This window comes from Beta vulgaris, chromosome 3 (genome assembly GCF_026745355.1).
Source record: "Beta vulgaris subsp. vulgaris cultivar EL10 chromosome 3, EL10.2, whole genome shotgun sequence".
Lineage (NCBI taxonomy): Eukaryota > Viridiplantae > Streptophyta > Magnoliopsida > Caryophyllales > Amaranthaceae > Beta > Beta vulgaris.
This window is the reverse complement of record NC_079204.1, coordinates 43,136,226-43,146,229: the sequence shown is the minus strand read 5'-3', so window position 1 is coordinate 43,146,229 and position 10,004 is coordinate 43,136,226. Positions and strand designations below refer to the sequence as shown.

The window sequence follows — 10,004 nt, the reverse complement described above, 5'->3', positions numbered from 1 at the left end:
AGATCATTTATTCTTGAATATCCAACCAGTATGTCTCTTTAATTTGGACTCTGTGTTTACAGTATATTGGCATCAGATGCAATAACAAACCCTTTGAAGAAGTGAGGCTTGTAGCTAGCAAATAAAGGAGTAAAAATCCTCAGTTCATTTTATATGCCATGATGTTTGCTGAGGTTATCTATCAAATTTGGCTGACTAGAAAAAGGTTTGTGCATGGGGTCGAGCAATTGATATTATTACTAGCTATAAAATTATCTTGTTTAAGTTGGCTTGCATGTGTCCTCATCATCTTAGAAGGTTGTTTGTAATGGTGTTGGTACTTTGGTGCTTTGTATTAGCATGAGCTTGTTCTGGTTAGTCTTGTTGTTTCATCTTGGTGTTTGGTTTATCCTTCAAACCCTTCCTAGAAGGTGGGGGAGGTTAAGCTTTAACTCCTTGACTGTGGAAACTTAAGTTGTATCATTATTTTTTTGATTATCAATAACAACTTTGAATTACCAAAAAAAAGAAAAAAGCAAATGTGTCAAGAAATAATGCAGGAATAATAATGGAAAGGAGAAAGTAAGATACTAAAGGTAAAAAATTCTCAAAGTTGTAACCATAAACATCGAAATGAGGAGAACCAAAAAAGAATAGAGGGGGAACTACCCTCTTGGAAGCGTCATAGACATATATTTGTTCAATGTTGTCATTTGGTACTCAATACTCCTCATATTGACACCAAATGCAAGGGAAAAAAAGTCAAAATAATAAATTAAAAATTCAATGGTACCTGAACCTTTTCCAAATGGTACACTTGTAAGATCTTTAAGTACCCATCTGAAAGCAATTTGGTGCATGTTTGATACCAATATGTATCATTTACTAAAAGTGTTTCTTACTCTCTTGAGTCTTTACCCTCCTCAGCCATGTCTTCCTCATCTACCATACCTTCCAAGCCACACTATCCCTCAACAACACTTTGGCTCTTGGGAAACAATCTTGCCTCCCCCTTCCCTAGCTAATAGCCACCACACACATGCCTATACAGGGGTGCTTATCAGTCGAGTCGAGCTCAATCTTTTGTTAGCTCGGCTCCTATTCGTTTAAGTTTATCCGACCTCGACGAGCTCAAAACTTGACGAACCAAGCTACGACAGAGTTGAGATGTATCCAAGCATTGACTGAGCCGTTATCGAACTCCTCACAAGGAAGCGTAACCTATTATTATATTTAGTTTACTCGTCTTTTTTTAATCGGTTTTTTGACCAAATACCCCTGACAAAAAAATTTATTCACCAAATACCCCAGGTTTTTTCAAAATTCACCATATACCCCTGACTTTTAACAAAATTCACCAGATACCCCTGAGTTTTTGAAAAATAACCCAAAATACCCTTTTTGGTTAACAGACGTTAGATCTCCGTTAATGGTAAGTATATATTCACCATATACCCCTAAGTATAATATTTATGCACCAGATACCCTTATTTTTGAATGACTTGTAACGGCTATTTTTCCAGTTTAAAAAAGTAGTCGTTAGCTTTATGTTTCCTATATAAATACATGGATAGGTTGCCTTTTCCTCACCCTTTTGTTATTGCAATTGTAAGGAGATTTACCATGAGTTACTCAAATAGTTCATCCACACAATCTTCATACATAAGAGTACCTAACTCCTACTGTAGTTGTAGAAAAAAATTTGCAATCCGAAGCTCTGAAACCACAACAAATCCTCAGCGACTCTATTACAAGTGTGATACATGCAACAATTTCAGATGGTGCAAAGGGAGTGTGGAGCACAATCAGAGCAACCAACATGAATCTCCACTGTGCAGAGAAGAAGGAGACAGTTCAGAGAAGAAGATGATGAAGGAAGAGCTTAAGCACTTGAAGAAAAAACTGAAGCAACAACAGAAACTAGTAAATGCAACCATAAGAGTAGGAGTACTCATGTTCGTAGTTGTAATATTTGTAATATTTAAATGAAAAATTGTAATTGGGGCAAAAGACCAAATGTAATATTGTTTTCCACAAATTAGCATGCGTTAACTGTTGTAGCATCAACTTAAAACCTATTGTAGCAAAAAAAATAATCACCATTTAAAGCACATCCTAATGTATCATCAACAAAATGATAGGCCTACATAATCACAAAAAACAAAATAATCTAAGACCTCCTAAAACAGTTCAGGCTTTCTTGTTCTTCCTCTTTGTCTTCATAGCTTGAGGTTGGCTGGTTGAGGCACTGTTAGCATCTGTTTCATTCCTTTTTCTTCCTCTCTTCTCAGTCCCTGGTGCAGCTGATGTAGACCCTTTCTCCTTCCTGGTCTGAGCAGTTGGTCCACCTCCACAGGTCCTTGCATTGTGGCCAACTTCTTTACATTTGCTGCACTTAACAGTGTGTCCTTTTGCCCTTCTTGGCTTCATTTGGACCTCTTTTCCTCTGCTTTTGAGGCCTTCCAGCACCTCTCTTAACATCAGGGGGAGAAATGAGGGGCAGGTCATGGTCAGGCCAGTGAGATGGATCAGCCATGGGGTGAATGTGCTCCCCATAGGTTGCCTTGTAAGCTGCCCCCTTAAAATAAGGAGATACAAAATCAGCAGCCTCCAATCTCTCATCAAAAATAACTCTCAACCCATGTTTGCAAGGTATACCACAACCTTGCCATTTTCCACACCCACACCTACCATCAACTAACCTAATGGGGAAACTCACATTCCCATCTCTAACCTCAAATTCACCCCCCACATGAAGTAGCATAGCAAAACCTTGATTCATCACTCCTAGTTTGTAGGACCTTCTTTGCATAATCAGTGAGCATGTTAACATCCATGTCAACTGCCTTATCAAACCTTGGCCCAATTCTCTTCATGGACCAGTTTCTTATGGCTGCACAAACAAGGAAACATGTTAAAATCAAAGCAATTTAAGCAAAGTGAAAACAGGAATAATTTAGTTTACTTACCCTCAAGCAAAGTGAAAACAGGAAGGTCCCTGTATGCTTTTGTGCATGCATTGAAGCTCTCCACAAATTATGTTGTGTTATGATCACAACAAACTAGTGGATCAAAGACATGCCTAGACCATTGCTCTGTGCATGAGTCCAAATAAGCCACTGCCTCAGGGTTGTATTCATGAATCTTCACATGGACTTCTTGAAGACAAAACTCATTGTATGCATCAGCAGCTGTCCAGAAGAGCTTGTGGAAGGCTGTCCCACTGTACCCTGCATTTTTGCAGTTCATGTACAAGTGTTGACAACAAACCCTCCTTGTTGCTCTTGGGAACACCTCATTCACTGCACTGTCAACACCCTAAGCAAGAGAATAAGAAATTAAATTAGTAGTGTAAAATAGATAAGAAAGTATGAAAATTAATCTATAACAACTGTATAACAACTTACCCTCATTCTATCACTGATGAATGTTCAATCATCTCTCTTGCATCCTTCTTTCTCAAAGCATATCTTTAAGTTTCTGAAGAAGTATGTCCAGCTAGGTGTACTCTCAGTGTCAACAATATCATATGCAATGAGAAAAATCTCATTGTTGCCATCAATCCCTAGGGCTGAAAGGAGTATGCCCTTGTAGTTGCCACTGAGGTGACCCCATCAATGCCTATTAGAGGTCTGCAACCACCTATGAACCCCCTGACATTAACAGCAAAGGCAAAGAAGCATGCCTTGAATTTGGGAACCACAACCCTTGTGTTCCCTGTCCAAGTAACCAAGGCATAAGATCCTGGGTTAGTTGCCTTGATCATCTCAGCATACCTTGGCAGCAGACCATAGGAGTCATCAAACCCTCCATGTATCTCCCTTTTAGCCAAGGTCTTCACCTTGTACAACAGCCTCTTCTTGACCTTGATCCTAAACTTCTCCATGGCCACCTTCTGTAGTGCTTCAACTGGCACCTCTTGGTTTGCAGCAATCTCCTCAGAGAGATTTTTACATAGCCACTTAGAGGACACCATGGGATTATCTTCCAATCTCCCACAAGTTAAATGTTCTCCCTTCAAAGTTTTAATAGCCCAACTGACCTTATCTGCTAACCTTGCAGCATGTATCCTCCACTCACACCCCTCAATTACACAGCAGGCTGTAAATCTAGTTGTGTCAGCTTTCTCAACAGTTAATGAAACCCCCTCTTGTATACAGAAATTCCTAAGGACATCCATGAACTCCTCTTTGCTGCTAAAAATCAACCAAGGCTCTAATCTTATGGATCCATATGGAACTTCATTCCATATTTTACCATTTTTGTAGATCTTATCCTTCTTAGAACCTCCATCTAGGCAATCCTCAAAACCTGGCTGATAAAGCTCATCATCATATGCCTCAATGTGTTCCTCAACAACAAAATCAGAATTGAAGATTGCATCTTCATCTGACTCACTCTCTTCATCATCCTCAAAGTCTTCATCTGATTCACTCCCTTCATCATCCTCATCCTCTCTTCCCTCATTAGCAGTATAAGAGGCAGTGTTGCCCCTTGACCTGGTGCTACTCATACCCCTAGAATATGTGCCCCTTTCCTTAGGCACATATGTCCCTAAATTTTTTGCAGTGCTCTTAGGAACTTTAAACCCAGATGGTCTTGTTCTTGGTGGTCTTACAGCTTTGGTTGTAGTGGAAGATTGTGCACTGGTTTGGGTTGGGTTTTGGGATGGTTGCACAGGGATACTGGATGGTGGTGGTGAAGGAGGGGATGTGGATGGTGGTGGTGAAGCAGTGTATGTTGGTGGTGGTGAAGTAGTGTATGTGGGTGGTGGTGAGGGAGGGGCTGTGGGTGGTGGTGAAGCAGTGTATGTAGGTGGTGGTGAGGGAGGGGATGTGGGTGGTGGTGAGGGAGGGGATGTAGGTGGTGGTGAAGGGTTCCTCACATGTGAGGGAGAGGATGTAGGTGGTGGTGAAGGGTTCCTCACAGGTGAGGGAGAGGATGTAGGTGGAGGAGTAGTGTCTCTAAATGGTGAGGCAGGGGGTGTTTGTTGTTGGGTAGGGGGATTAGGTTGGGAATCTCCAGGGAAAACCTCTTCTTGTGATTGATACACCCTCATGTACTCACAAATTGTAATGTCATCCACTGACAATACAGGTACCTCAATTGAAACTAGGTACCTCCTAGCCTCCTCAGCTTCCCTCTCCTCTTCTTCTTCTTTCCTCAGTCTCTCCTCTTCATTCCTCTTTCTGTCTCCTTTCTTCTTCTTCCCTCTCTTTCCTCAGTATCTCTTGTACCCTTTTAATGTTTTCAACCTTCTCTCTCTCAGCCTGATCCCTTAGATGTACATATGCCCTAAACACATTTCCTGGCTTGTCTGTTTCCTCAACCCACATCTCTATGGTGTCAGTTCCCCTCCCAAAACTCCACACCTTCTCTAAATCAGCATCACTACTTATTTCCATCTTCCTATTAGTTCTAGGGTTGTGCACCAATATTCTAAAGGATTTGGGGAGATACACATCCTGTTTTTCAGATTCCACAAATAAGTCTTCATATAATCCAATTAAGTGGCACAAGTCTGTGTCTTCCACCCTTACATCAAAATCATGCCCATTACAATGGACAAGCAACCAAATTGATGCCATCCTAAAATAAACAACAAACAACCCAAAAACAAGAAATTTCAAAAAACTAAGTACTTCAACTACCACATTGCACAAAAACAAGAAATTTCATAAAAAAATTCATGATCAAAATCAACCCTAACCATGCAAATAACTAACCAGAATACAATCGCAGTTCAAAAAATACTTTTTTCAAACATAAACAAGGCAATGAAGTTACTTACCTTCAAAGGGAGTAGAGATGATTTTGCGTTCCAACCCTTTTCTGAAATTTCGAAATCGTCTTTTTAAACCCCTTTTGAAGAACACCCAGTTCGCGAATCTATACTTTCCTCTTTGTCTTCCAAAATCGCAACTTTTTGTAAAGAAATCTTCAAATTTGCAGTTAGTTTGTAGGATTCTTTGATGTTTGAACACGCATGAACAACAGAGCAAGAGGGGGGGAGTTCAAAGGGCGTGGATTTTTTTTGCAGAAATTTTTTGTCAGGTTGGCAAAGGAACATAACCATAATGGCGCCACAAATTAAGGGCAAAGTTGTAGATACAACCTAATAGAGCACTAACGTCCGTTAAAACTAAGGGTATCTGGTGAATTTTGTTAAAAGTCAGCGGTATATGGTGAATTTTGAAAAAACCTGGGGTATTTGGTGAATAAATTTTTTTGTCAGGGGTATTTGGTGAAAAAACCGTTTTTTAATGTTTCTGTTTTTGATTTTATTATTTGACAATAAAAATATTGTTTTGTTATTGTATAATATATAAATATATTTATATACATACATAATACATTATTTTCATATATAAAAAAGTTATTGAGCATGTTCACGAGCCTTTCGAACTGAGCTTATCATAACTCAGCTCAGTTCGTTAAAGTCTCAAGTCGAGCCACAATGAGACGAATAAAGTACATATTAATATGTAAATAAAGATATTACAGTCATGTGGGCTCATTGTCTCAAGTCGAGCCACAATGAACTTTGACCTTAAATATCTTTAGTTACATATTAATATAAATTATAACGATCAAATACTAATAAACTACACAGTGAGACGAATCAAACAGAACCCCACATGAGTATATATTTTTTAATATATTGAGAAGAATGTAGAAGATATTCTCTTATTGTAAATAGTGTCAAAATTAAAAATATAAAAAAATAAAAGATAAAGAGAAAGTACTAATCAAGTAGAAATATTTTTTAAGTACTAGATTAAGTTCAATAATATTTTTGTTGATGGCAAAATATGCTTAAGAATTAAGATTATGCGGTACCAATTCCAAAGAAGAAAGACCAAGATACCCCTCGTAGTGTCCACAATTTGACTCCCAAGCCCTTATCCCCTCTCTCTTTCAACAAAATGGACTTTTTCTCTATACAAAGAACAAAAAAGAAATAAAAGCTCACATCACAAAACAAACAATTGGCATCTAATTCACGATCTACCACTGCATCATATTCATAATTGTACATCTGGTAGTACATGTGACAACGATCCTTCTATCAAATCTCATCTGATTAATTCTTCAAACATGGGACACTCCTCTTTCACGGGCCTTCTTTATACAACGCCCATAAATTAAACACAAACTCCAAAAACCGTCTATTGAGATCCAACCTTAGAACTCTTAACACCATTGTAGAAAAAACGTGGAAGTAGAATTATTGACACTGCATCCCTTCTGTGACAGCCAGGCTTTGCCTAATTCATATCCTACAAATAGTGAATATATTGACGATTGTAATTCTGTAGTAACTGGCTAGCGTTTTGGGTACCTTTCACTTTTCAGAACTATATAGGGGTGTTTTAAAAAGTTTACTTTTACAATATTACCCAAAATGCCACCAAAAATATGCAAATAGTGCACACATTATATAATTTTTTTAAGTTGAGATGAAGATCCTCTTGGAGGAATTTGGGGATCTCACTTTGCAATGAGCAAGAATCGAATCATCGTCACGTACAACTTGATTTCTTTGGGTGTGAATGAACGACTAAGCGTGGTAATGTAGACGGGATTCGATTTTAGGTCTTGGGTACTACCCTACAAGACTTTACTAACTAAGGGATTGTTTTCCCAAGCTTATTTTCAGTTCAGTTCAATTGCAATCAGTTCAGTTTAATTCAATTGCAATTAGTTCAGTTCGGCTCCAACTATCATTTCTATTAGTTGTAACAGTTCATTTCAGTTCAGTTGTAATAAGTTCAGTTCAATTCAATTCAATTAAGTTATTTTATGTCAAAGAGAAGAAGCCTAAGCTAAATGGCCTTGATTCTTACATAGTATATTGTATATATATTTTGTAATTTCTCGTGACAGTCCCCCCCCTCTACTGCTAAGAATTTATGTCATTTAACTACTTTGTCTTACTTCATCCAAAACCATCTATTATAACTCAACCACATATCACACACACTGACACACACACACACACAAACACACTTCCTCCCTCTCCCCTCTTCTTCACAAATATGTGCATCAGCAGCCTCTGCAGCACATTCAGAGCGCTCAGCCATCGTCAGACCCAGATACCAAAAGCTTGAAACCCAATAAATAACAGAAAAGAAGCAAAGAATGGGGATGTGTGCAAGCAAAAACAGATCAAAACATGCATGGAGTAATGACCCAAGTTTGCTCATACAAAAAATGAAGTTACTACAACGTGAGATCAATGCAATACTGAAGCAGAGGGAGGAAGAGAGCGAAGTTTACGAGCGTGAACTGCTGGTTTTCACGTACAGAGAGGCCGAATGGAAGAAAGAAAGTAAGAAGTTACGAGAAGAGGTGAAACGTTTGCGTAGAAGTCTAGAGGACAGAGAAGAAAGAATTAAACAGATGGAAGAGAAAGTTGGTATGGTAGGAAACAATGAAAATTTTCAAATGTGTTGTGATTCAGTTGATATCAGTAGTAGTACTGCTGCAACTAGCTTGCTTTTAGTGGAGCATTTGAGGGTAGAAAGAGCAAGAAGAGATGAAGCTGTTGAGAAATGGAAGATGTTGTATCTTGCTATTAAGCATGAATTAGATGATTTAATTAAGAGGACTCATGAAGGTACACTTTCTTCTTTAATTTCTTATTTCTCGTTTGGTTTGATTTGATTTGTGTAAGCAGTCAAAACTGGATAGTAGATTCTAATAAACAAGCTACAAAATTAAACTTAGAATATGTTCGTTTCACTTAAATTTATAATTAAAATGAACTTATTATATCTTATTAGTCTTAATTACACTTAACTGAATCAATGACCTTTATTTTTTTTAAGTTGAAGATAACACGCCCTGAGTATAAACATGCCTCATTAGAGAAAAAAAGTTGAGCAAATAATCTAACTAAAATTTTTAGTTTATCTATATATATGGTTTTGATGCATTAGATTTTATAATTATAAGAGTAAAATTAACATCTCAAATCAACTATAACGTAGTCGGTTCGTCTATATTACTCAGCTCGCACTAAAAACCAAAATCAATCAAGAATAGTCTTGTTTAATTTTCCCTACTTTAGATTATCTTGAATAATTCCAAGTGCTGCAACTATTGCATTTTCCAAACTTTTGGTACTATTGTGAGACATCAATATCACTTTGGATTATATGAACATACAAACCCCCGCAAAGATTAACTTTAGAAAATGGGTAAAAGTTTGGATTATAAATATTTCCTAAATAAAGATCTTAGAACCAAAGAAAAAGCACATTTGGATTAGTACTAAGATTGACAACATACCAAGGATGTCCTGGCCTAGTGGTTAAGATTGAGAAACTGTGAACGATAGGTCACAGGTTCGAATCCCCCCTCCCCTTCTTTGTACTTTGTACTGCCTTCGTGGCTCATATAGATCAAAAAAAAAAGATTGACAACAAGAACAATGCTACAAATTGTGTATCAGGAAGACTTTACTGGAGAGTGGAGGAAGAAGATTTTATGGAAGATGTGCAAAGGGAAATGAAGGCGAAGGATGAAACAATACAAGTGCTGAAAGCACAGATAGCTTCCATGGAAGATGAAGAATATAAGAGGAAGAGAGAAATTGACATTCTGAGACAAAGCTTGAGAATAATGACCAATAGTAATAGAGCAACTTCTTCTCCACATGTTAAAAGCTTCCCTAAGCCCTCAATTTGCTTTTCAAAGGGCCTCTCACAAAGCTTGCATTTGTAAACTAGAATATTATTATATAATTTTTGGAATCCATTGTATTTGTATGAAATTAAAGCTAAAAGTTTGCATTTATAGTAAAAATTTACTTTCAGTTATTTTACTTGTAGCTTTCTATTGTTTCTTGCTAAGATACCTTAAATAGGAAAATGTATCTTGAAAATAATTAGCTAGGTGGTTGTAATTTGAGCACTATCATCATGCACATGTATCAAAGTGTCGGACTTTACTATAATATGTAAATTTTCCAAGTATTTGCTCCAAAGTGAAGTTTGAAGTTTATGTAGTTGTATCGAATG

General features: G+C 37.5%; 2 protein-coding genes across 3 annotated transcripts; one reads left to right on the top strand and one right to left on the bottom strand.

The window, feature by feature from the left end:
* Positions 1-1,945: 1,945 nt before the first annotated feature.
* On the bottom strand, positions 1,946-7,805 carry LOC104884069 (uncharacterized). Of its 2 annotated transcripts, XM_048641512.2 has the most exons (4): positions 5,771-7,805; positions 3,387-5,568; positions 2,949-3,297; positions 1,946-2,872 (listed from the first exon to the last, which is right to left on the bottom strand). In XM_048641512.2, the coding sequence occupies exon 2, from the start codon at positions 5,036-5,038 to the stop codon at positions 3,545-3,547; it is 1,494 nt and encodes a 497-aa protein (XP_048497469.2). In that variant the 5' UTR covers positions 5,039-5,568; positions 5,771-7,805; the 3' UTR covers positions 1,946-2,872; positions 2,949-3,297; positions 3,387-3,544. The 2 variants fall into 2 exon arrangements, with proteins under 2 accessions (XP_048497469.2, XP_010666965.3); XM_010668663.3 differs by having other exon boundaries at positions 3,387-7,805.
* A 155-nt stretch (positions 7,806-7,960) lies between these two features.
* Positions 7,961-9,803, top strand: LOC104884070 (uncharacterized). Its single transcript, XM_010668665.4, has 2 exons — positions 7,961-8,599; positions 9,437-9,803. The coding sequence occupies exons 1-2, from the start codon at positions 8,122-8,124 to the stop codon at positions 9,706-9,708; spliced, it is 750 nt and encodes a 249-aa protein (XP_010666967.2). The 5' UTR covers positions 7,961-8,121; the 3' UTR covers positions 9,709-9,803.
* Positions 9,804-10,004: the final 201 nt, after the last annotated feature.